This window comes from Scyliorhinus torazame, chromosome 8 (assembly GCF_047496885.1).
Source record: "Scyliorhinus torazame isolate Kashiwa2021f chromosome 8, sScyTor2.1, whole genome shotgun sequence".
Lineage (NCBI taxonomy): Eukaryota > Metazoa > Chordata > Chondrichthyes > Carcharhiniformes > Scyliorhinidae > Scyliorhinus > Scyliorhinus torazame.
In genome coordinates this window covers 103,695,025-103,722,804 of record NC_092714.1, presented here as the reverse complement: position 1 = coordinate 103,722,804, position 27,780 = coordinate 103,695,025, and the positions used below count along the sequence as shown (strand labels likewise).

The window sequence follows — 27,780 nt, the reverse complement described above, 5'->3', positions numbered from 1 at the left end:
TACCAAGGGACAATTTAGCACGTCCAATCCACCTAACCTGCACATCTTAGGACTGTGGGTGGAAACCGGAGCACCCGGAGGAAACCCACGCAGACACGGGGAGAACGTGCAGACTCCGCACAGACAGTGACCCAGCGAGGAATCGTACCTGGGACCCTGCCGCTGTGAAGTCACAATGCTATCCACTTGTGCTACCGTGCTGTCCCATCTCTGGGAGGAACCCTTGCAGACTTTGGGGGGGGGGGAATGAAAACTCCACACAGACAGTCATCCGAGGCTGGAATTGAACCCGGGTCCCTAGAGCTGTGAGGTAGCAGTGCTAACCACTGCACCACCATGCCACACATTAATTGATGCATATCTATAATAGATAATTATGATTAATAATAATTATCTGTATTGTCACAAGTCGGCTGACATTAACACTGCAATGAAGTTACTGTGAAAGCCACTAGTCGCCACATTGCGGTACCTGTTCAGGTACACAGAGGGAGAGTTCAGAATGTCCAATTCACCTAACAGCACATCTTTCGGGACTTGGGGGAGGAAACCGAGCAACCGGAGGAAACCTACGCAGGCACAGGGCGAACATGCAGACTCCACACAGACGGTGACCCAAGCCGGGAATTGAACCTGGGACCCTGGCGCTGTGAAACAACAGTGTTACCCACTATGCTACCATGCTGTCCTTGAGAGTGATGATAAGCCTAAAAATATAATACTCTGAAAGGATCATCCAGACTCAAAATGTTAACTCTATTTTCTCCCTCCATAGATGCTGCCAGACCTGCTGAGTTTATCCAGAATTTTCTGTTTTTGTTTCAGATTCCAGCATTCATAGTATTTTGTTTTCATATTACTGTAATATTGTGATTGGACAGATACTCCTTTGCAAATTTTTCTTTTCTTCCTGTCTGTCCTGTCCATTTTGTCTTCAGATTATTTTTGCAGAATGACACTTCCTCCATGTTGTCTATATACAGGAATAATGGAAATGTGAGTGTGCAGCATTAAGTTAAATTGCACATTCGATTGAGCAGGAGTGTAGCGGGATCCCCTTTTACCTCCACCCCCGTGGGCTTCTACCAGGCTTGGCACCCCGTCGTCCAAGCCCCACCACTGCCCGGGTGATCCTCTCTCTCACCGGTGGATTCGCTACCACCTGCGCCTGCTTCACCTGAGCAGCGCCCCCAAGAGAGAGAGGAAAGGAAAACCTCTGCCCACCTGTACCTGGCAGCCTTTCCTGAGTGAGCGGGTTCGAATCGCCCAGGGATTTCCCTCAGTTCTCGACACCGGATTTATGGTAAGGAGTATTTTAATAGAGTGACTTGGCTAGAGCTCGTTGGTGAGGGATTGAAGGAATTGAGACAGACTCCAATTCCAAAATCCAAACACATATATTTATTAATTGCCAAGATCAACCACCACCAAATACAGAAAACACACAATTATCTTATACTTTAATGACTATTACTATGGAAGGAATACTATCGCAGCACAACGTAAAACTTACATACACAATTTTAGCAATCTTTTAAAAGGACAAAATAGGAGCATGCACCCCCTTTCCCCAAAGCCTCAACCACTACACTAGTCCCGGGAGCTTCACAAGCTGCTGCGGGATACTTACAATCCAAGGCTGATGTTGTAGGAGCAGAGAGTTCAGCACGAGCAGAAGATCCTAAGAGATCGAATGGCCATTTGACCACCCTTTTTATAGTCCAAAATCCAAGTTGTTTTCGCTCCAGTCCAGCTTCTTTTGTGTGAGCATGTAAGTTAGCATTTCAAAGTTCCCGCAGGTCCCGCCCCTTCTCCTGATAGGTCCAGGTAGCCAGCTCCAGTCTTAAACGGCTTCCTGCCTGCTGCATTGTCCTGGGAGATCCCGGTCTTCAACACCTCGTTAAGAAGATGGGATTTTCGAGTCTGCCATTCGCTCGAGATTGCTGCCATTATGACCTGATTATGCTGATGGGTTTTTCAGCTCCGATGGAGACAAGGTCATTATCATATGTAAGGAGTTCTTACCAACACATTGTTTCTTGGCTGGGGGAGTTTCCGGGCTATTAGCATTTCCATTGTGCCCTTTGCTGATCCAATTAGTGCTGTCTGTCTACTGATGAGTTGTAAGTCCAGGGGGGGTTGCTGCAAACATTCCTTTCACACTCACAGACAGCCCTGCAAGCCAAGCTTGCTGGGAAAAATTTGGCCAAGAAAGGTGTCCATTTTACAGTTTCTGAGGTTAAAGTCCGGTTTCGCAGTTCAAGGGGACCAGGGGTTGCCCGAGATTCTTACAGGAGTGATATTATAACTCTTGTTATCTGCATGCTCATCAATATTTAATAACTGTCTTTGTTCATGATTTGGCTTTAAGATTATTGGTTAAAGCAGCCTAGATGTAGCCATTAATATGCAGATCTAAAAATAGATTGAGACTGAACGCTCCTGCACTCATGGTATCAGTGGAGTAAAACAAGAGACAGAGTTCTATGCAAAATGTTTCTTCAAAGTGAATCACCAATGAGGACTTCTTTCAAAAAACACAGTACCAAGGGCCATCTAAAAGGCATCAATATGCAGATTTCAGTTTAATGCCTTTTCCCTGTAAGGATGCAATTCATTAGCATATATGTTGACAACTATAATTATATTCTTAAAGCCACTTCATGAAGTCCATGAGAGAACAAATGTGAATTTATCATCGAAAACTTGCGTTGCCTTTAGCCCACAACAACATCTTAAATTAAGAATCTGGAAATTATACCAAAGAAGGAAATGTTAGGAGAGCAACCTAAATCCTGGCCAGAGATGAATTGTAGGAGGGACAGGAGGTAGAGTGATGGTATAGAGGTATAGAGTTAAGATGGGAGTTGATCCTATAAGAAAATGAAGACACAGATGCTAATGGTGGGATGAAGAGGGGATGAACAATGGTTTGGAATTGGAGGAGCTGACAATACCTGTGGATTGGGGTAGGTTTCAGTGATAAGGACAAGGAAGACCATGGTGTTATTTCACCATAAAGATGAGATTTTGAAGTCTGAAGCACTGTGCAAACAGAAATACAGCAGTGAATTTCAGTCCAGATACCAAAAAAGTAGCAGAAGGAAGGGAAGAAGCCAATATAGATGTTACCTCTTCCCTTCAATCTGAAAAATTAAATGGCAGAACCGTTATGGCAGATAAAGTCATCATGTGGCACAATGGTTAGCACTGTTGCTTCACAGATCCTGGGTCCCAGGTTCAATTCCGGCTTGGGTCACTATCTGTGTGGAGTCTGCACGTTCTCCCTGTCTCTGTGGCCTTTCTCCGGATGCTCCGGTTTTCTCCCACAAGTCCCGAAAGAAGTTCTGTTAGGTAATTTGGACATCCTGAATTCTCCCTCTGTGTACCCGAACAGGCGCCGGAATGTGGCGACTCAGGACTTTTCACAGTAACTTCATTGCAGTGTTAATGCAAGCCTACTTGTGACAATAAAGATTAATATTATTATTTGGAACCCTGGTGCAGTAACCAAGGAATACAGCCCTTAAAGTGAGGAATAGTAAGGTGAAGGATGGGAAATGGGACAGGTAACTTCAACTTGTAGAAGGGAAGGGCCAAAACAGTGCGTAGAATAGACTAGAAGAGTAAGGCACAGGGATAGAAGTGGGCATAACAGCTCAGTACAGAGCTGTTTGCATAGGAACCATCTTAAAAATCAAGTTGGTGCTTGTAGCTTTGTCAATAAAATTTAAATATGGATGTCAGAGTGCCTTAGTCCTCCATTGATTTTACCATTATCATGTCGGAATTTTCTTTGTCAGGGTCATGTGGCTCAGAGAGTAGGGCCACTTCCCCTGAGCTGGAAGCTCAAGATTCAGATCACACTCCAGGACTTGATGGCTATGGAAAGTATGTTCATAACATGGCTTAACAAATTAAGAATCAATCTGCAAATCCTTCCAACTTGTGACAGTGGCAGGTAATCAAAGTGTAGGAACAGGAGAACCAAGAGTAGGCATTCAGACCCTCGAGCCTATCCCGCCATTCACTGAGATCATGTCTGATCTGTGACCTAACTCCATATACCTGCCTTTGACCCATGTCTCTTAATATCTTTGCTCAACAGAATCTATCTATCTCAGATTTAAAAGTAACAACTGTTCTAGCTTCAACTATTGTTTGTGGGATAGTTCAAAACTTCTACCACCCTTTGCATGAAGAAGTGCTTCCTAACATCTCTCCTGAGCGGTCTGCCCCTAACATTTGGGCTATGCCCCCTAGTTTTAGAATTTCCAGCCAGTGGAAATAGTTTATAATAATCTTTATTAGTGTCAAAACTAGGCTTACATTATCACAGCAATGAAGTTACTGTGAAAATCCCCCAGTCAAAAAACAAAGAACAATACAGCACAGGAACAGGCCCTTCAGCTCTCCAAGCCTATACCAGCCATGATACCACCCTTGGCCAAAGCCCTCAGCACTCCCCAGCGCTGTATCCCTTTACACCCATCCTATCCATGTATATGTCGAGATGCCTTTGAAACGCCGTTAATGTATCTGCTTCTACAACCTCCTCTGGCAACGTGTTCCAGGCACTCACCAACTTCTGTGTAAAAAGCCTGCCTCGCACATCTCCTCTAAACTTTGCCCCACGGACCTTAAACCTAAGCATCCTGGTGACTGAACCCTCCACCCTGTGAAAGAATGCCTGCCCATCCACTCTATCCATACCCCTCATAATCTTGTAGTTCTCCATCAGGTCACCCCTCAACCTCCGTCATTCTAATGAAAACTGTCTGAGTCTATTCACCCTCTCCGTATAGCTAACACCCTCCAGTCCAAGCAGCATCCTGGTAAATCTCCTCTGCACCCTCTCCAAATCCTCTACATCCTTCTAGTCGTGTGGCGACCAGAATTTTACGCAGCATTCCAAGTGAGGCCTTACCAAGGTGCTATACAGGGGTAGCATGAATTGCCAGTTTTTATACTCGATGCCCCGTCCAATGAAGTCAAGTATTCTGTGTGCGTTTCTGATTACCTTGTCCACTTGTGTTGGCACTTTCAAAGATCTGTGGACCTGCACGTCCAGATCTCTCTGACTTTCTAAGAGTCCAAAGAGTTTTGCCATTTACGGTATATTTCCCCTCTATGTTAGACCTACCAAAATGCATTACCCCACATTTGGCTGGATTAAATTCCATTTGCCATTTTTCTGCTCATTCTCCAACCTATCTATGTCCTGTTGTATCCTCTGACAATCCTCAACACTATCTGCTACTCCACCAACCTTGATGTAATCCGTGAACTCACTAATCTTCCAGCTACATTTTCCTCCAAATCGTTTATGTACACCACAAACAACTGAGACCTCAGCACCGATCCCTGTGCAACACCACTAGTCATAACCTTCTATTCAGAAAAACACCCTTCTACTGCTACCCTTTGCCTTCTGTGACCGAGCCAGTTCTGTATCCATCTTGCCACCTCACCTCTAATCCCGTGTGACTTCACCTTTTGTACCAGTCTGCCATGAGGCACCTTGTCAAAGACTTTACTGAAATCCATGTAAACAACAACTCCCCTCATCAATCATCTTTGTCACTGCCACAAAAACTTGATCAAGTTAGTGAGGCATGACCTCCCCTTCACAAAACCATGCTGTCTATCACTAATGAGTCCATTTGTTTCCAAATGGGTATAAATCCTGTCCCTGAGAATTCTCTCCAATAATTTACCTAATACCGATGTGAGGCTCACCGGCCTATAGTTTCCTGGATTATCCCTGCTACGTTTCTTAAACAGTGGTACTACATTAGCTATTCTCCAGTCCTCTATGATCTCACCTGCAGCAAATGAGGATACAAAGATGTCAGTTAAGGCCCCAGCAATTTCCTCCCTTGCTTCCTTCAATATTCTGGGGCAAATCCTATCCAGCCAAGGAGACTTGTCTCCCTTAATGTATTTTAAAAGGTCCAATACCTCCTCCTTTTGGAAGTCAACATGGCCCAAACTGTCCACACATCATACCCAAAAATGATCTTCCACAAAGTCCTTTTCCTTGGTGAACACTGATGCAAAGTACTCATTTAGTGACTCACCCATTTCCTCTGACTTAACACATAGATTCCCCCCTCTGTCCTTAAGTGGTCCAACCTTCCCTTGACCACCCTCTTACTTTTTACATATGAATAAATAGCTTTGGGATTTAGCTTAACCCAATTTGCCAAAACTTTTCATGACTCGTCCTCGCCCTCGTAATTTCCCGCGTAAGTACCTTCCTACTTTCTTTATACTCCTCAAGGGTTTTGACTGTCCCCACCCTTTTAGATCGCACAAAAGCCTCCTTTTTCTTTTTGACGAGGTTCACAATATCCTTTGTTATCCAAGGCTCCCTAAACACCCTTCGTTCTCTCAGGAACGTGATTTTCCTGAATGCTAATCAACTGTCGCTTGAAAGACTCCCACATGTCCAATGTTGATTTACCCTCCAACAGCCGCACCTAATCCAAATTCTACAATTCCTGTCTAATGTTATCGTAATTTGCCTTTGATTTGATTTGGTTTATTGTCACATGTACCGAAGTACGGTGAAAAGTATTTTTCTGCGGCCGAGGGAACGTACACAGTATGTACATCGTAGACAAAAAAAGAATAATCAACAGAGAACATTGACAAATCGTACATCGACAAACAGTGATTCGTTACAGTGCGGAGGGGGCCAAACAAAGCAAATACATGAGCAAGAGCAGCATAGGGCATCATGAATAGTGTTCTTACAGGGAACAGATAAGTCCGAGAGGGAGTAATTGAGGAGTCTTGTCGCTGTGGGGAAGAAGCTGTTCCTATGTCTGGATGTGCGGGTCTTCAGACTTCTGTACCTTCTGCCTGATGGAAGCGTCTGGAAGAAGGCAAAGCCTGGGTGGGAGGGTCTCTCATAATGCTGTCTGTCTTCCTGAGGCAGCGGGAGGTGTATACGGAATCAATGTGGGGGTGGCAAGCTTGTGTGATACGTTGGGCTGTGTTCACCACACTCTACAGTTTCTTGCGATCTTGCACCGAGCAGTTGCCATACCAGGCTTTGCACCTTAATGCAAGGTTTACCCTCATCCCTATCCAAAAGTACCCTCAACATTATGGAATTCTGGCCACCACTCCCAAAATGTTCCCCATACTGAAACCTCAACCACCTGTCCAGGCTCATTCCCCAATACCAGGTCCAGTACTGCTCCTTCCCGAGTTGGACTATCAATATATTGCACCAAGAAGCTTTCCTGTAGGGCAGCACAGTGGTGCAGTGGTTAGCATTGCTGCCTCACGGCGCCGAGGTCCCAGGTTCGATCCCGGCTCTGGGTCACTGACCGTGTGGAGTTTGCTCATTCCCCCGTGTTTGCGTGGGTTTCACTCCCACAACCCAAAGATGTGCAGGGTAGGTCGATTGGCCACGCTAAATTGCCCCTTAATTGGAAAAAATTAATTGGGTACTCTAAATTTATTTTAAAATAAGAAGTCTTCCTGGATACACTTTACAAACTCTGCCCCATCCAAGCCCGAGCTCAAAGTGAGTCCCAGTCAATATAGGGTAAATTAAAATCCCCCAGCACAACAACCCTGGTACTTTTGTACCTATCCAAAATCTCTCGTCCTATCTGTTCCTCTATCTCTTGCTGGAAGTTGGGGGGCCTGTAATAAATGCCTAACATTGTGATTGATCCCATCCTGTTCCTGAGTTCTATCCAGATTGCCTCATTGTATGAGCTCTCCGAGGTGTCCTCCTGCAGTACGGCTATAATATTCTCCTTAACCAGCAATGCTACTTCCCCACCCCTTTTACATCCCCCTCTATCTCTCCTGAAGCATATATATCCTCCAACAGTTCAGCCATGTATTTAGCTGCACTATGCTCCTATTTCTAGCCTCACTGGCACGTGGCACAGGGAGTAATCCTGAGATTACAACCCTAGAGGTCCTGCTTTTTAGCTTACTGCCTAACTCCCTGAACTCCTTCTGCAGGACCTCATCACTTTTCCTGTCTATGTCATTAGTACCTATGTGCACTACGGCCTCTGACTGTTCACCCTCCCCCTTCAGGATGTCCTGTGTTCATTCAGAGACATCCTTGACCCTGGCACAAGGGGGGCAACATTCCATCCTGGAGTCTTTCACATCCACAGAAGTGCCTATCTGTGCCCCTTACTGTAGAGTTTCCTATAACTATTGCTCTCCTGCACTTTGCCCCCTCCTGCTGAACAACTGAGCCAGTTGTGGTGCCACTATTCTGGCTGCTGTTTGTTTTCCCCTGATAGGCTATCCCCCCCAACAGTATCCAAAACAGTATACTTGTTAGAGAGGGGGACAGCCACAGGGGATTCCTGCGCTGACTGCCTGCCCTTTCTACCGGTCACCCATCTGTCTGCCTGCACCTTGGGTGTGACCACATCTCTATAATTCCTGTCTATGATGCTTTCTGCCACCTGCTCCTAAGTGCATCCAACTGCTGCTCCAACCGAACCACGCAGTCTGTGAGGAGCCGACATTGGTTATGCTTCCTCCAGACGTGGTCGTCCGGAATGCTGGAAGTGTCGTGGATCTCCCATACCTCACAGTTAGAGCACTGTACCCCGCTGAGTGACATTTAAGCACTAGTTAATTAATTCAAAATAAATATTTAAATTTTTATTAGATTAAGGTATAATAAACTATATGGTCCCTGGTGCTAGATTTCTACTGTAAAATTAAATGCTAAATACTAATCTCTGCCCTCGGGTTTAGTTACTCCTCTACCTAGTTAATTAATTAGTTTTAATTTGTTTTTTTCAATTAAAAAAAATAATTTAACACAGATTCCCTACCAGCCAATCAGGTCACAGCTTTACTGTGACGTAACTTCTCAGTTTCCCCCCCACAATTTGAAAACATAGAAAGAGAGGCAAACACAAAGTACCACTTGCCTTCCCAGACTGCACTCCGGATTTCTCCCGCTCAGCTCTACTCCCAATATGAAGGACTTACCTGCCTTACCTGCTACTCACCAATCAGCTCTCTCCCTTGTAGTCACCTGCAGCAGGGCAAGGCCACTCACTGAAAATTTGAGTGTAGCAAATCAAGGGATAAAAAGCACCTCCTCCCACCAAGCCTCAAATTCCCACCTAGCTTCAAATTCCCAGCTCCCAAACTCACTCTTCAATGTGTCTCACTCTGCATGTGTCCGCTTGCTCACTGTGAGTGCTCACTGGGAGTGTGATTCGAATCCCCTTTTTAAATAGCCACACTACAACGCCTGTTTGGGTGCACTGAGGGAGAATTCAGAATGTCCAATTCACCTAACAAGCATGTCATTCAGGACTTGTGGGAGGAAACTGGAACACCCACAGGAAACCCATGCAAACACAGGGAGAACGTGCAGACTCCGCATAGTGACCCAAGCCGGGAATTGAACCCGTCCCTGGCGCTGTGAAGCAACAGTGCTAACCACTGTGCTATCTTTATCTACCCTGTCTTTTCTTGTTAATATCTTGACTACTTCGATTTGATCATCCCTTAACCTTCTAAACTCTAGCAAAACCAAGCCTAATTTGTGTAATCTGTCCTCATAATTTAAACACTGTAGTCCAGGTATCATTTTTACGAACCGACATTGCATTCCCTCTAAGCCCAATATATCCTTCCTAAAGTGTGGTTCCCAGAACTGCTCACAGTTGTCCAAGTGGAGTCTAACGAGGGTTTTGTATAACTGTGGCATAACTTCTGTGTCTTTATACTCCAATTCTTTGGATACAAAAGCCAGCCACTTTGATTATTTTCTGCACTTGTCCGAAGCATTTTAAAGGTCTATGCACCTGAACCCCCAAATCTCTCTGATTGGCTCAGTTACCTGACGTCTGCTCTGGATCAGATTAGAGCCAACAGCACGGAGTTCAATTCCCATTCTGATTCAGTACCGACACCCTTGCTCCACCCATGGTGGAGGTCAGCTCCACATTGTCAGCTAAAAGCTCCAAGCACCACCATTTCAGAACTATACTTGGCCTTTGATTGAGTAAACACAACTCTTGTCAGTTTCACGTTTTAAATTGAATTATGTCATGTTAAAAGAGGTGTACATCCTATTAAAAATTTATCCTAATTGTGCAGATTATTTGGAAGGCATGGTTTTTAATTGGCAACCCACCATCCTGCTAATTCAATTCCTTTTCAATCAGAACTTTTCTCTTCTGAAGTATACAACTACAATGACCAGTCTTGCTTTGTAAGTCATAACCATTGCATGTCAAAATACTTGTGGTTGGAAACAGTAATTATGACAAGCTATTTGAACCTAATTTTTATTAAAATATTCATAAATATTCATGGAATTCTGTGAAAACAAGTAAGAATATTGGCTGGATGTTACAGGTTGTATCTTATCCATAAGCGACTACGGTCCTAGAGTAGAGCAGGTAATTTTGCCCAGGTCTTTACTTATAAATTCATGGAGTGTCTGTGTATATATGGGTTACTGAGGACACTCATCTCTCTTCAGTGCTGCCTATCTGCTTCGCTGAGTCTCTAGAACAGTGTTATTCAAACTTTCTTTCCCGGCACCCACTTTTACCAGTTGGCTGACCTTCGCGACCCACGCTGCCTGACTTTCGCAACACACCATTTTCGGTTACCTTTAATGCGACAGGTGAGCCTGCTTGGTCCTCACAATCTGACTCCCATCAGGTTCTCAGGAGGAGAGGGCAATGCACAAATCAGGAGCAGAGTTCAGCCAGTTCCTTTGCACTGTCTTCATCTTTGTGAGGACAGAAAATCCAACCTCACACATGTTGGTCAATGTGAAGGACAATAGTAATGTGAAGATGTTTGTTTTACTTAGCACTGGAAACTCCTCGGAGGCACTACTCCAGAATGCTGACAGCCTCATGGACTTGTGGTATGATTTTAATATGCTGTCACAGGTGAGGTGCAGAAGTTCTCTCTCTTCATTTGGAGTCAGCTGTATGTTAATAATTGACTCCAGGATCTCAATCTCAAAAGGATTTTTCACCCACCTCTTCTATTTCAAATACTGAAACTTCTCCTCTGGAAAGTAGCGACAAAAACTATTGATCAGTGCAGCCAGGTGCGACTGAATAAGGCTTGCAAGTCTGTTGACAGTTCCCGTACCAACATTGTTTTCTTTGATGTGTTACAGTAGTGTGGGGAATATGTAGTAGTTTTGGCTTTGTACTCGCACTTGCTGAACTTTCAAGAAAGCATCCATTTCTTCACAGTGCCGAAAGCAATCATCATCCTTCCCTTGCAATTTGAGGTTCAGTTCATTTAGAATTGAAAAGATGTCTGCAAGGTAAGACATTGTTAGCATCCAAGTTTCAGCAGCAAATAAATCAGCCAGAGGGGACGATTTCTTAAGGAGTAAATGTGGACTTGATATGTCAGTTCGTAAACTCAGACAAGCACCTAATGTCTTGAGTCAACAATGTCAACAAACCACTGAGTGGAACAGTATGTACTCGGCGCCCATATCAGAACACAGAGCCTCAAAAAGCCTGGTATTGCGTGCGCTGCGTTTCATGAAATTCACAACTTTCACAATTCCTTTCAATACCACTTCAAGATCGGATGGAATTCCTTTCGATGCCAGTGCCTCATGGTGAATAAGGCAATGATTTCAAACAATGCCCTGACCAGCTGCCTCCTTAATCCTCATTATAACTCTGCTGTTTTTCCCAATCCTGTTGGTTGCCCCATCACTTGTGAATCCTCTGCAATGAACCTAGTCGAGCCTACACTTTCCAACCACCTAACTATTCAATGCCACAAAAGTCTCTGCTCCAATTGTGCTGGTTGGTAATGCCAGGCAGCACAGAAAATCCTCAACATATTCATTGTGCCAAACATACCTGTCATGTTAAGCACACTGAGATAACACGGGCTGCAACTGGATGCAGCTATAACTGAAATATACGCCAGACCTTGAAGTTAGTTCAATTTGATTTATTGAACCTGTCACGCAGCTAGCTCAGTTCTCTGTGAGTTCAACTCTCTGCTAATATAATTGTGATTACTCTTGTCTGACTGAACCAGACTAGCTCTTAGCCACGTGCTGTAGGTGTTATGTGATATATACACCGGACTCACTCTGTAGATGTCCCCAGTGGAAAGAGGTGGAGTGTGAGTGCCTCGTGCCTTTTATAGTGGGAAACCACCCCCAAGTGTTCTGCCTGCTGATTGGTTTGTCCTGTTCTCTGTGCTCATTAGCTGACTGCCTGTATCTCATTATGTGCATGTCTGCCTTTTGAAATGTTTTTCTGCAGCATATGTGAAAGTATTTACATGTGTAGGCCGAAAAACTAACTTATTTACATAAAATGGCAGATGGGAAGGTATGTATATGTGAGAACAGGGGCGTCATTCTCCGACCCCCCGCCGGGTCGGAGAATGGCCGTTGGCCGCCGTGAATCCCACCCCCGCCGAAGTCTCCGCTCCCGGAGATTGGGCGGGGGCGGGAATCGGGCCGCGCCGGTTGGCGGGACCCCCCGCTGGATTCTCCGGCCCGGATGGGCCGAAGTCCCGCCCAGAAATTGCCTGTCCCGCCGACGTAAATCAAACCTGGTATTTACCGGCGGGACCAGGCGGCGTGGGCGGGCTCCGGGGTCCTGGGGGGGGGCGCGGGGCGATCTGACCCCGGGGGGTGCCCCCACGGTGGCCTGGCCCGCGATCGGGGCCCACCGATCCGCGGGCGGGCCTGTGCCGTGGGGGCACTCTTTCCCTTCCGCCTCCGCTACGGCCTCCACCATGGCGAAGGCGGAAGAGACTCTCCCCACTGAGCATGCGCGGGAAACTGACAGCGGCCGCTGACGCTCCCGCGCATGCGCTGGGAAAATGACAGCGGCCGCTGACGCTCCCGCGCATGCGCCGCATTTCCGCGCCAGCTGGCGGGGAAACAAACGCCATTTCCGCCAGCTGGCGGGGCGGAAATCCCTCCGGCTCCCTTCCGCACCTTTGGGCCGGCGCGATGCCCGTCTGATTGGCGCCGGCTTTGGCGCCAGTCGGCGGACATCCCGCCGTTGGGGGAGAATTTCGCCCCAGGTGTCTAATGTGCGAAAACAGAACATCGCAAACAAAACAAATGTTCTTAAGTCCAGTCTCTGGGGTTGCGTCTGATCCTGGTCGACCGCCGGAGAGGTGGTGGTGGGGACGACGGCGCCTTGATGGGCGGGATTGCAGCCGGACTGGTGGCCTCGTGGTTCGAGATGTCAGGAGGTGGCACAATAACAGATGGAAACAACGAAGAATGTGGTTGCGGGCGGGCAACTGTGCGCAGTGCCTGTTTGTTTCGCCGCACAACGGAGCCATCAGCCATACGCACAACATACAATCGAGGAGCAGCCTGTCGAATAACAACCAATGGAGCTGACCAGCCTCCATCAAGTAAATTGATCCGAACAGCATCCGCCGGGGATAGCACAGGCAAATCGGTGGCATGAGCGTCATAGCCCTGCTTTTGCCGGTCCCTAAGTTTCTGCACCTTCTGCAGCACCGGGAGGTGATCCAGATCAGGCAAGTGTATGGCTGGAAGAGGCGTCCGCAGGTCCCTGTTCATCAGGAGTTGAGCCGGTGACATGCCGCTAGACAGAGGGGTTGTCCTGTAAACAAGCAGCGCTAGGTTGACGTCAGAAGCGGAATCCACAGCCTTGCAGATGAGCTAATTCACTATGTGCACCCCTTTCTCAACCTTCCCTTTGGGCTGTGGGTGATAAGTGGGCTGGAAGTGACATGATGAAACTGATATAGCTGGGCAAATCTTGACCACTCTTGGCTGCTGAAGCAAGGACCGTTGTCACTCATGACAGTGAGTGAAATACCATGCCTGGAGAACGGCTCCTTACAGGCCTTGATTACAGTCTTGGATGTGAGGTCCGAGAGTTTCATGACTTCTGGGTAGTTGGAAAAATAATCAATGATGAACACATAATCATGACCATTGGCGTGAAAGAGGTCGATGCCCATCTTGGACCACGGGGAGGTCACGATTTTGTGCTGCTGCAGCGTCTCCTTGCTCTATGCTGGAAGCATTGACAGGTCGGACAGTTGAGGACCATATTTGAGATGTCCTGACTAATCCCAGGCCAGTAGACAGCTTGCCTGCCTCTGCGCCCGCACTTCTCGACACCCAGATGTCCCTCGTGGATTTGCTGGAGCACCAAGCTCTGGAGACTGAGTGGAATGACAATACGGTCCAGCTTGAGGAGGATACCATCAACCGCCGTCAGGTCGTCCTTCACATTGAAGAATTGAGGGCACTGCCATTTATGCCAGCCATTGGCTAGGTGGCACATGACATGCTGCAGAAGAGGGTCTTTGGCTGTCTCGTCGCGAAAGGGATCACCTTTTCATCCGACGCTGGGAGGCTGCTGGCCCACAGCTGCACTTGTGATTCGATCTGTTGGATGAATGCCGGCGGGTCAGCAGGCAAGGTTATGGAGCGGGACAAGGCATCCGCAATAATGAGCTCCTTGCCAGGCGTGTACACAAGCTCAAAGTTGTACCTTCTGAGTCTGAGGAGGATGCGCTGCAGCCGGGGCGTCATGTCGTTCAGGTCCTTGGGGATAACGTGGACCAGAGGCCCGTGGTCCGTCTCGACGGTGAACATCGGCAGGCCGCAGACATAATTGTGGAACTTGAGAATTCCAGTGAGAAGACCCAGGCATTCCTTTTCAATTTGGGCATACCGCTGCTCGGTGGGTGTCATCGCCCGTGATGCGTAGGCAGCCGATGCCCAGGATGAGGTGTCATCGCGCTGGAGCAACACCGCGCCGATGCCGTCCTGGCTCGCAACTGTCAAGATTTTTGTTTCCCTGTCAGGGTCAAAAAGTGCCAATACAGGTGCAGTGGTGAGCTTGGCTTTCAGCTCCAACCACTCTGCTTCATGAGCTGCCTCCCACTCAAAGGCAGTAGACTTTTTCACCAGGTGTCTGAGGGCCGTGGTGTGTGAGGCCATGTTCGGGATAAACTTGCCCAAAATGTTTACCATGCCTAGGAACCGCAGCACCGCCTTCTTGTCTTCAGGGGTCTTCATGGCTTCGATGGCCTTGACCTTGTCTGTGTCCGGGCGCAAACCCTGCTGAGATATCTGGCCACCTAAGAACTTCAGTGTCGACATGCCAAAGCAACACTTGGACCTGTTCAGCTTGAGGCCATTGGCATGGACACGGCGGAATACCTGCTGGAGATGACAGATGTGCTCTTCGGTGGTTGTGGACCACATGATAACGTCTACACATACACATGAACCCCTTCAATGCCCTCCATCATCTGCTCCATGATTCTATGGAAGATCTCCGAGGCCAAGACAATGCCGAATGGCATACGATTATAGCAGTACCTGTGTTGAAGGTGCACAGCCTTCTGCTGGACTCATCCAGCTGGATTTGCCAGAACCCGTGTGACGCATCTAACTTTGTGAAAAACCGAGCGTGTGCCATCTCACTTTTTAGTTCCTCCCTCTTCGGGAAGGGGTAGTGTTCCCGCATTATATTCTGGTTGAGATCCTTGGGATCAATGCAGATTCGCAGCTCCCCCAAAGGCTTCTTTCCACATACCATCAAGCTGACCCAGTCAGTCGGTTCTGTAACTTTGTAGATGATGCCCTGGTCCTGAAGATCCTTTAACTGCACCTTCAGGCGTTCCTTCAGTGGAGCCGGGACTCGGCGTGGAGCGTGCACCACAGGCATAGCATCAGGCCGCAGCAGGATCTTGTACCGATATGGCAGAGTGCTCATCCCGTCAAACACATCCGGATACTGAGTGAGGATGTCGTCAATGCTGGCTTGAAGATCCACGTTGGGGGAGGTCATTGTGTAGACCCACTGCACAAGGTTTAGCATCTTGCATGCATGTGCGCCGAGCAGGGAGGCCCTGTCTGGCTTGACGATTTCAAACCTTAACCTTGCGTGAATGCTCCTGTTGGAGATGAGCAGATGGCAGGATCCCAGTGCTGTGATGGCATTGCCGTTCTCGTCCAGGAGCTGGCAGGCTGCTGGAAGGAGCTTGGGTGGCTTCTTGATGCGGTTGAAATCTGCCTGTGAAAGGAGATTGGCAGAAGCACCTGTGTCCAGCTTGAACTGGATAGAACATTGATTTACTTGCATGACCGCACGCCATTAGTCCGCAGAATCCACAGTGAGGATGGGCAGGCTCCGTGATGATGTCGGTGAGGCATGTTCACGTGTGGTGATGATGCCCATGTGGTAGGGGGACTCCAGGCAATCGTCCTCTGGATCCGTTATACTGCCAGGATCAGAATCCTGTAAACCTGGCTGGACACTCCGAATGCACCTACATTGGAGTTGGGAGTGCTGGCCCCTGACTGGTGGTGCAGATCTGCACAAGGCTGCATAGTGTCCAGGCTTTCCGCAATTTAAACAGCGCCTGCCTCTTGCAGGGCAGTGTTTCTTTAATTGGGCAGTGCCGCAGTTCGGGCACGTCATGACGTTACGCTCCGTGCGTCGTCGCACATGCGCAGTGCGGTCGGCAGACGTTCGCACCTGCGCAGTGTGGTGATCGGCCGCTTCGTTATCCCTTTCGCATCGCGTATGCATGGGGCTCCGGGAAGAGCACGCAAAATGGCAGCTTTCATCAATGCTGAGGCGCTGCATCCGGGCGATCACCTGCACACACTCTGCCTCGTGGGAGGCAAGTTTCTCATTTTCAGCCGATTTGTATTAAGTTTACCAATTTTTGGCGTGCTCATGCACTGTACATGTTTCAATCACGACTGACAGGGTCATATGCTTGATTTTTAAAAGCTGCTCTCTCAGAGGATCAGAGTGAACTCCAAAAACAATTTGGTCTCTGATCATGGAGTCAGCAATATCACCAAAGTTGCAGGACAGCGCTAGTAGATGGAGATTAGTTAGGAAGGAGTTGAAAGATTCATCTTTACCTTGTAGGCGTTGTTTGAATATATAGCGCTTGAAGATTTCATTGGTGTCCACTTCACAATGATAATCAAACTTGTCCAGGATGGTCTGAAACTTTGTCTTGTCCTGGCCTTCGATGAAGTTAAACGAGTTGAAGAGTTGGATGGCTTGATTCCCCGCAGTTGAGCGGAGATGCGCGATCTTTCTTGTATCAGACTCACCCTCGAGGTCTGAGGCTTCGATGTACAGCAGAAACCTTGGCTTGAAAGTCCGCCAGTTGGCACTGAGATTGCCGGAGGTCTGCAGCTGTTGTGGAGCCTGGATCTTCTCCATGGTGCCGGGATACATTTGCTGGTTGTCACAGAACAGATTGAGGTAAACTACCGAGGGATAGCAGTCTTCTGGTACCATGTCGTGTTAAGCACACTGAGATAACACAGGCTGCAACTGGATGCAGCTATAACTGAAATATACTCCAGACCTTGAAGTTAGTTCAATTTGATTTATTGAACCTGTCACACAGTTAGCACAGTTCTCTGTGAGTTCGACTCTCTGCTAACCTAAGTGTGATTACTCTGTCTGACTGAACCAGACTAGCTCTTAGCCACGTGCTGGAGGTGTTACGTGATATATACAACGGACTCACTCTGTAGATGTCCCCAGTGGAAAGAGGCAGAGTGTGAGTGCCTTGTGTCTTTTATAGTGGAAAACCACCCCCAAGTTTTCTGCCTGCTGATTGGTTATGACCTGTTCTCTGTGCTCATTAGCTACCTGTCTGTATCTCATTATGTGCATGTCTGCATATCATGACAATACCTAACATAAACTAGCTTGGAATATAAAAGCAGGAATGTACTTCTGAAGCTTTATAAAGCATTAGTTAGGCCCCATTTAGAATACTGTGAGCAATTTTGGGCCCCACACCTCAGGAAGGACATACTGGCACTGGAGCGGGTCCAGCGGAGATTCACACGGATGATCCCAGGAATGGTAGGCCTAATATACGATGAACGTCTGAGGATCCTGGGATTATATTCATTGGAGTTTAGGAGGTTGAGGGGAGATCTAATAGAAACTTACAAGATAATGAATGGCTTAGATAGGGTGGACGTAGGGACGTTGTTTCCATTAGCAGGGGAGACTAGGACCCGGGGGCACAGCCTTAGAATAAAAGGGGGTTACTTTAGAGCAGAGATGAGGAGAAATTTCTTCAGCCAGAGAGCGGTGGGTCTGTGGAATTCATTGCCACAGAGGGCGGTGGAGGCCGGGACGTTGAGTGTCTTTAAGACAGAAGTTGATAAATTCTTGATTTCTCGAGGAATTAAGGGCTATGGAGAGAGCGCGGGTAAATGGAGTTGAAATCAGCCATGATTGAATGGTGGAGTGGACTCGTTGGGCCGAATGGCCTTACTTCCGCTCCTATGTCTTATGGTCTTATAGCAAGGTTGCACAATCTGAAAAGTCTGTACTTTTATCCAGTTGTATTGAGAACTCCTGAGCTGACTTCAAATGATAAATAAGCTGGGCTTCTAAATTCTTCGCAATATCACAAATTAGGCGAGCCACTGTGTTGTCACTAAGTGGGATGCACTTCAGTTTTTAAGCTGACCTCTTCTAGGACCGTACGAGCCATGTCGAATGCTGCAGGGAGAATTAATTTCTCTGCTACAGTGTGGGGCCTTTTCACTTTAGCTACATAGTAAAGCTACCATGTAATTATAATCTTTATGAGTGTCACAAGTAGGCTACATTAACACTGCAATGAAGTTACTGTGAAAATCCCCGAGTCGCCACACTGGTGCCTGTTCGGGTACACAGAGGGAGAATTCAGAATGTCTAACAGCACGTCTTTCGGGACTTGTGGGAGGAAACCGGAGCACCCAGAGGAAACCCACACAGACACGGGGAGAACGTGCAGACTCCGCACAGACTGTGACCCAAAGCCGGGAATCGTACCTGGGTCCCTGGCGCTGTGAAGCAACAGTGCTACCATGCCTCCCATGTAAGAGGCTAATTGTGCTTTGTCATTCAATGTTACATTTCTGCAAAGGACTTCAGCTGATGATGTAAGTTCTCGCTGCAACCTTTGAACAAAATCAAGAAGTTTGTCCTCAATCTTGCCATGCTTAGTCTTCAAATGACTTTGAAGCTTGGAGGGTTTTAAACTTTCATTTGCCAGTATTTCTCTGCATAATATACATCCTGATTTGCATTAGCATAATTAACAAAGCCATAACTCAAGAAATCATCTTTATATTGCTTCGTTCCTGATTTCAGTAAATTCTTAGTAGGCTGTTCGCCAGAGGCCTTGACCTCTGTACACAGTCCTGCCATGGGCTCTCCTGAGAAATTTTCTCCAGCAGATTCAGTTGTGAGATCCTGGCCTGTTTGTGTCGCTGGTTCTCTCTTCCTTATAACAAAACGGTCCATCTTCAGTTCTCCACAGTCCTGTTGCCTTGCTTGCTCACAGTTCGAAAATGGAGGAATCGCTCCTCGGTGGTTTCCCGCCAAAAGCACGGATGTACAGGCGCATGACGTCAGTGTATGCGCCAGGCGCGTGACCTGCTCTCTGCTTTTGCTTCTGACGGAAGACTGCACCGTTTACATTTTAAAACCAGTCGCACCCGTATTCTCAATCTAAAAGCTAGTCGTGGTCATTGGGTGCTTCTCCCATGATCAGGAATGCTCCGACCAATCGCTCTGCGACCCTTCCAACACCTGCCTCCGACCCACCCGCAGGTCGTGATCAGCAGTTTGAAAAACCTTGCTCTAGAACATGACTGTTGATGCCACAGATATATCATAGTCTGCATCATACTACACCACCCAGCTGGATGATGGTGGAAAAGCATTGAAGGCAGAAAGTGTGGACAGCCAGTGCAAGGCTGCATACCAGATGAGGAGGACATCTACCTGAGCGGAGAGCTGGGGCTTTGGTTTAGCATTTCATCTGACTGCAGCACTCTCTTACAATATTGCACGATAGATTCTGTGCTCAAATCCCAGGAGTGGGATGTGAACTACTGACCATCTGACTCGACAGCGGTGCTGCTGACTGAGCCACCGCTATCCAGAATAGAACCCATTGTCACAGGATTTCAAACCGAAAATGGCCACATTTGCCAACAATAATTGTACATTTGGGTGGAAGTGCTGTGTTCTGAATGTTGTAAATAAAGCAATTCATAAACGTTGGGTCTCAGAAGCATTCAACCAGTTAAACATCACCAGCCTGTCAAATCTTGCTGCACCTCAGCAGCTGTTGTCATGGAAACAGTTATTTCTGAGGTCTCCTCCTGTGGTTTTAGATTTATTGTCTCCTGTAAATGGCTCATCATCAGAGATTAGGATGGCTGAATTTATCATTAATACGTTGTACTCAAACAGGCTGAAAGTAATATCCCATTAATGCAAGCTGGAACATGCATATAAATGAAATGGGGAAGAACTGATTATTTCAATGCAACATAAATTTTCAACAAAAGTCCTTTGAGTTTGAATTGCAACTGCAAAGTAAATGTTCCATTAAATTATAGTAAGAGTTAAAAATACTGATCTGCTTCAGTTTCAGTTTTCTTCTACTTTTATTTTATAGGTGTCAAAGAATCTGCCTGATAAACAAAACAAAATAGAAGAGTTGCTGAAGGACATTACACGATTTCAACAGCAGCTAAATCTGTTAACACTGTGGGCCTCTTCTACAAAGGATCAGTTGGAGTTATACAAGCAAGCACCAATACCAGAAGTCTTTGATATTAAGGTAAAATTATTCCAATGACCACATACATATCATTACTGTATCTCTCTAAAATAGCATTTCTCAGTCGAAACTGTATTGAATAGAGTTAGAAATTTGCAGTGATGGCTGCTAAGGAAAGTAGTGTGGTAGTAAAAGAAAATCTCGCAGCAGGTTTTTGCTAGGCTCGAGGTCCTGGAATAGAATTTGGAAAGAAGCATGGTTCTCCATAAGACTCAAACACTAGTACTACAATTTAGGTGAGGAAGAAGCTGGAACCACAATCTTTAATTGTTGGAAAACAGAGAATAAACAAGGATCCGAGAAGAGCTATGCAAATGACCAAACAAGTGTTTGCATTTTAGCATTGCAGGATCTTGGAGTGTAAGCTGAGCAGTGATTAAAGACTTTTTAGGTTGCATCAAGCTCTTGATATGGAGGTTGGTGTGAAAGAAATGTTATTATTTGGCTTTGGCATGTATATAAACCTGACCATTTGTTTTCCGTGAGAGTTAGATGCCAACCACGCACCAGTGCAATTTGCTAAGGCCGAGAGATCTGGTGATGTCAATAATGACCTGGTAAGGACAAAATCAAAAAACCCAAAATCTCCCTGACAAAAATGAGAGATTTCTATGTGCCATTTGAGATAGCTCTGAAATAGCTGGGGTTAAAATGGAGTTTGTCTTTCCTTATACTTGTGTAATACAAATGTAAGAGAGAAGTTCTTAATGTGGAGAGCAGAATGAGGAGTCGGTTTGTGATAGAATGAAAATAATACTTCCATAAAGGAAATTTGGCTGGATTGGGAATTAGGAGCAGAGGGGCAAGAAGGGACAGAATAGTTTATAGAAATTTAGATAGATAAGAATATAAATTTAATTATAAGCTCAAAGTATTTAAGATAATCCGACATAGTAGGTTGGAGCAAGGCTTTTGGAGCAAGGGTTTCATTGAGTAGTCAGTCCATTGAGAGATAGGGAACTATCAGTCACAGAGGAAGATTTGGTGACTATTCCCAAGTAAAGAAAGCAAGAACAGAGAAATTAGATCAGGAGGATCCTGCCAACAATTTTCAAAAACTAGTATATGCTTCACTCAATTTCTGATGAATTTTGGAAAGTGATCCTTCAATGGGGGTAATGCCGCTTATTAGTGAATAAAAAAGACTTGATGCCGATTCCAGGTGGCTGTCAGCAAATATGTCAGCAATGCCCACATATTGCCCGAACCAATGTGATATCATTATTTCAGAAGCCATTGGGATGCACAACATGGCCGCATCAAAATTAATTCTTTTTTCCCCAGTTTGGCACCTGGGAAACAGGTAAAGAAGCACCAATTTTATACTGAACTCGTTCAACCTGAGACTATCTAGGTGGTGTAAATAACTAATATTTTCTAAATATATGGCTTAAAAGAATGGGAATTTAAAATGTTGCTGAAAACAGAATACAGCAGCTGATTGATTCTGTAAACCAGGTTCAACAAAGTGAAAGAACTTGAAATTCAGATTTCCCATCACCCAAGTTATGCCAATGTTGATCCACCTAGTTGATTATTGATGGAGATAGGATGAACTATTGGCTACCTTGCTTCTCAGGATTCACGGCTATGTTTGCAGCAGAATGTTCAAGTTACTTTTCAGGACATTTTGGCATAAGTTCATAAAAGGAAGATCAATGTACAAAATCATATAATTAATGGTGTATGTCATTCTTTGCGCCATTCTAGGAAATTCTGTGTTAAGATTTCAGGGGTTTATATGAGTGGGTATGTGCAGCGGACTGGAGAGTGGCCAATGTAATGCTCATTTTCTCTCAGGTAATCGAGCGGCACTAGGTTAACATCTGTGTTAGGTAACAGTTTGAAATCTTTAATTAAATACAAAATTGCCAAATATCTAGATGAAGAGAAAATAATTAGAAGCAGCCAGCGCATAATTCAGAAAAGAAGATTGTTGTTTGGTAGACCTGATAATGTTATTGAGACTGTAATACTGTTTTTACTTTCTGTCTGGTGTTCAGCTTGGGATACTGAAAAGCTGGACAATGTGCAAGAGCAAAAGGATTTAGGGATTCACATTGACAAGACATTAAAAGCAGCACTTCAAATGGATAAGACCATGAAAAAAAAATTGAATGGATTACTTGATATTATGGCAAGAGATAGAGAGTATAGATGTCACGATATAACGAGCCGTGACCTCTGAGCTCCCAAGTGTCGGATTTTGGGGGTACCCCAAAGATGCACTGGGGATCACATCCCGGAACTTTACAGGTAAGTGTTCGCATGGCAACTGCCCAGAAGTGCTCACTTCCTCTGGATAATTGCCCTCCGCTGGGAACTATCTGAAAATTGCAAACTTCGGACAGTTCCTCCAGGGTTACATGAATATTTACCCAGAAAAATTCAGAAGAATTAAAAAACTTCTAACTTCCGAATAACTATTGAAAGCAGCCAGAGATTAATTGAGGCTTTATTAAATGGCAGCAGCTCGGTGAGAACACACATTTATACTCCGCCTATTGGGCGGAGCCAGCAGGCAGGGATCTACCCCCGCACCTGTAATACAGGAGCCTTACCGTATTATCTCTAATACACGTATTATACAAACAGTGGTGACTACCACATTAAGGGCTGGAATTTTCCAAGCCTCCGTGCCGCAATCGCCCTTGGCGGGGGGGGGGGGGGGGGGGGGGGGGGGGGGGGGGCGGAGAATGGGCATCAGACCCGCGATCGGGTCCGACCCCTTCCCGCGATTCTCCAAGGACTGGAGAATCGCCGGCAAACGTGCGCACGCGGTTGACGTGGCGCCGGTCGGTGGCCATTGAAACAGGCCTCCACGGCGATCCTCCGCCGACAACTGGCTGAGTTCTCGCCAGCGTGGTTCACAGCAAGGCTCGTGGTCGGGATCAACCGATCGGTGGGCGCGCGCGATCTCGGGGGGGGGGGGGCGCCTATATTGTTGGGGCCAGCCCGCGGTGTGGATCCGCCATGTTGTGTGGGTCCGCCACCGCAGGCAGCCGCCGTGCGCATGGGCAGACCCGCGGCTGGAAGTGCAGGGCCCCGTATCGGCAGCCGGAGCTGCGAGGAGCACTCCGGGGCCCTGGTGGCCCCCTGCAAAATGGAGAAGCCCCATGATCAGAGAATTCCACCCAAGGTTTATGGAGATCCTGACATTATTGTTTTGGCTAAAGAACATTCTAACTTTTCCTTAAAAATTTCAACACTGGAATCCACAGCTCCATGTCCAGGGATCAAACAGCTACCTAACTGTCTTCCTGGAAATCACACAGCTTTCCAAACTAACTTTGCGAGCTATTTCCTACCACAAATCTCTGTGAGAACTACTGTTGATTTCTTCCTCCATCTTCAAACTTGGTGTATCTTTAGATTGATTCCCCATTGTGTATTCGAGCCTTACCCACATTCTACACAATGAAGGATGAAGTTAGTATTTTCTCTGCTTAAGATGCTGACCTGACTAACACTTATCTCTTTCGGCTCTCCCAACTTAGTGAGTAGAAACCCTCACCTGAACCAAAAGTGCAAATTAAAATATTTCTAAGTGAAAACACAGCTAAATTGAAAGAGGAAACCTTAAAATCACCCCCACCTCCCCAAAACCCATCTTAATGGCAATGAGGCATGGTGGTGGTTCAAACAGAACTATGAACAAATGATTTTACTTTCCATTGTTCAATGCTTTCACACCTCTACCTCTGACCATGTAAGATAACATAGGTTACCTTTTACCTGTAATTAACTCGAAAATTGTTCGATTAGCAGTCACAATTGGGTTGTTTATCAGTTTCTCAGGCAGATACTTCTTTTTTTTTATATAAATATTTTATTGAAAATTTTTGGTCAACCAACACAGTACATTGTGCATCCTTTACACAATATTATAACAACACAAATAACAATGACCTATTTTATAAACAAAAAATGAAGAAATAATAAATAACAAAAATGAAAACTAACCCTAATTGGCAACTGCCTTATCACAAGTAACACTCTCCAAAAATATAATTTAACAGTCCAATATATAATTATCTGTCGCAACGACCTATACATATTATACAGTATATATTAACAACCCTGAGAGTCCTTCTGGTTCCTACCCCCCCCCCCCCGCCCCCCCCCCCCCCCCCCCCCGATCCTGGGCTGCTGCTGCTGCCTTCTTTTTTCCATTCCATCTATCTTTCTGCGAGGTATTCGACGAACGGTTGCCACCGCCTGGTGAACCCTTGAGCCGACCCCCTTAGAACAAACTTAATCCGCTCTAGCTTTATAAACCCTGCCATGTCATTTATCCAGGTCTCCACCCCCGGGGGCTTGGCTTCTTTCCACATTAACAATATCCTACGCCGGGCTACTAGGGACGCAAAGGCTAAAACATCGGCCTCTCTCGCCTCCTGCACTCCCGGCTCTTGTGCAACCCCAAATATAGCCAACTCCCAGCTTGGTTCGACCTGGACCCCCACTACTTTTGAAAGCACCTTTGTCACCCCCATCCAAAACCCCTGTAGTGCCGGGCATGACCAAAACATATGGGTATGATTCGCTGGGCTTCTCGAGCACCTCGCACACCTATCCTCCACCCCCAAAAATTTACTGAGCCGTGTTCCAGTCATATGCGCCCTGTGTAATACCTTAAACTGAATCAGGCTTAGCCTGGCACACGAGGACGACGAGTTTACCCTGCTTAGGGCATCTGCCCACAGCCCCTCCTCGATCTCCTCCCCCAGCTCTTCTTCCCATTTCCCTTTCAGTTCATCTACCATAGTCTCCCCTTCGTCCCTCATTTCCCTATATATATCTGACACCTTACCATCCCCCACCCATGTCTTTGAGATCACTCTGTCCTGCACCTCTTGTGTCGGGAGCTGCGGGAATTCCCTCACCTGTTGCCTCGCAAAAGCCCTGAGTTGCATATACCTGAATGCATTCCCTTGGGGCAACCCATATTTCTCGGTCAGCGCTCCCAGACTCGCAAACTTCCCATCCACAAACAGATCTTTCAGTTGCGTTATTCCTGCTCTTTGCCACATTCCATATCCCCCATCCATTCCCCCCGGGGCAAACCTATGGTTGTTTCTTATCGGGGACCCCCCCAAGGCTCCAGTCTTTCCCCTATGCCGTCTCCACTGTCCCCAAATCTTCAGTGTAGCCACCACCACCGGGCTTGTGGTGTAGTTCCTTGGTGAGAACGGCAATGGGGCTGTCACCATAGCCTGTAGGCTAGTCCCCCTACAGGACGCCCTCTCTAATCTCTTCCACGCCACTCCCTCCTCCTCTCCCATCCACTTACCATTGAAATATTAGCGGCCCAATAATACTCACTTAGGCTCGGTAGTGCCAGCCCCCCCCTATCTCTGCTACGCTGTAAGAATCCCTTCCTCACTCTCGGGGTCTTCCCGGCCCACACAAAACCCATGATGCTCTTTTCAATCCTTTTAAAAAAAGCCTTCGTGATCACCACCAGGAGGCACTGAAACACAAAGAGGAATCTCGGGAGGACCACGATCTTAACCGTCTGCACCCTCCCTGCCAGTGACAGGGATACCATATCCCATCTCTTGAAATCCTCCTCCATTTGTTCCACCAACCGCGTTAAATTTAACCTATGCAATGTGCCCCAATTCTTGGCTATCTGGATCCCCAGGTAACGAAAGTCCCTTGTTACCTTCCTCAACGGTAGGTCCTCTATTTCTCTACTCTGCTCCCCTGGATGCACCACAAACAACTCACTTTTCCCCATGTTCAATTTATACCCTGAAAACTCCCCAAACTCCCCAAGTATCCGCATTATTTCTGGCATCCCCTCCGCCGGGTCTGCCACGTATAGTAACAAATCGTCCGCATACAAAGATACCCGGTGTTCTTCTCCTCCTCTAAGTACTCCCCTCCACTTCTTGGAACCCCTCAACACTATCGCCAGGGGCTCAATCGCCAGTGCAAACAATAATGGGGACAGAGGGCATCCCTGCCTTGTCCCTCTATGGACCTGAAAATATGCAGATCCCCGTCCATTCGTGACCACGCTCGCCATCGGGGCCCTATACAACAGCTGCACCCATCTAACATACCCCTCTCCAAAACCAAATCTCCTCAACACCTCCCACAAATAATCCCACTCCACTCTATTAAATGCTTTCTCGGCATCCATCGCCACTACTATCTCCGTTTCCCCCTCTGGTGGGGCCATCATCATTACCCCTAACAGCCTCCGTATATTCGTGTTCAGCTGTCTCCCCTTCACAAACCCAGTTTGGTCCTCGTGGACCACCCCCGGGACACATTCCTCTATTCTCATTGCCATTACCTTGGCCAGGATCTTGGCATCTACATTTAGGAGGGAAATAGGTCTATAGAACCCGCATTGTAGCGGGTCCTTTTCCTTCTTTAAGAGAAGCGATATCGTTGCTTCAGACATAGTCGGGGGCAGTTGTCCCCTTTCCTTTGACTCATTAAAGGTCCTCGTCAATACCGGGGCGAGCAAGTCCACATATTTTCTATAGAATTCGACTGGGAATCCATCCGGTCCCGGGGCCTTTCCCGCCTGCATGCTCCTAATTCCTTTCACCACTTCTTCTACCTCGATCTGTGCTCCCAGTCCCACCCTTTCCTGCTCTTCCACCTTGGGAAATTCCAGCCGATCCAAGAAGCCCATCATTCTCTCCCTCCCATCCGGGGGTTGAGCTTCATATAATTTTTTATAAAATGTCTTGAACACTCCATTCACTCTCTCCGCTTCCCGCTCCATCCCTCCTTCCTCATCCCTCACTCCCCCTATTTCCCTCGCTGCTCCCCTTTTCCTCAATTGGTGTGCCAGCAACCTGCTCGCCTTCTCCCCATATTCGTACTGTACACCCTGTGCCTTCCTTCATTGTGCCTCTGCAGTGCCCGTAGTCAGCAAGTCAAATTCTACATGTAGCCTTTGCCTTTCCCTGTACAGTCCCTCCTCCGGTGCTTCCGCATATTGTCTGTCCACCCTCAAAAGTTCTTGCAGCAACCGCTCCCGTTCCTTACTCTCCTGCTTCCCTTTATGTGCCCTTATTGATATCAGCTCCCCTCTAACCACCGCCTTCAGCACCTCCCAGACCACTCCCACCTGGGCCTCCCCATTTATCATTGAGTTCCAAGTAC

At 46.8% G+C, this 27,780-nt stretch overlaps 1 protein-coding gene across 15 annotated transcripts in view; it reads left to right on the top strand.

Moving 5' to 3' along the window:
• The window catches only part of dmd (dystrophin), a 3,042,490-nt gene that overhangs the window by 2,235,361 nt on the left and 779,349 nt on the right, over positions 1-27,780 (top strand). For all 15 annotated transcript variants that reach the window (XM_072513983.1, XM_072513987.1, XM_072513978.1 and 12 more), the window contains one exon: positions 20,485-20,649. In XM_072513983.1, coding sequence (XP_072370084.1) covers positions 20,485-20,649 — 165 coding nt within the window. The remainder of the gene's footprint in view (positions 1-20,484; positions 20,650-27,780) is intronic.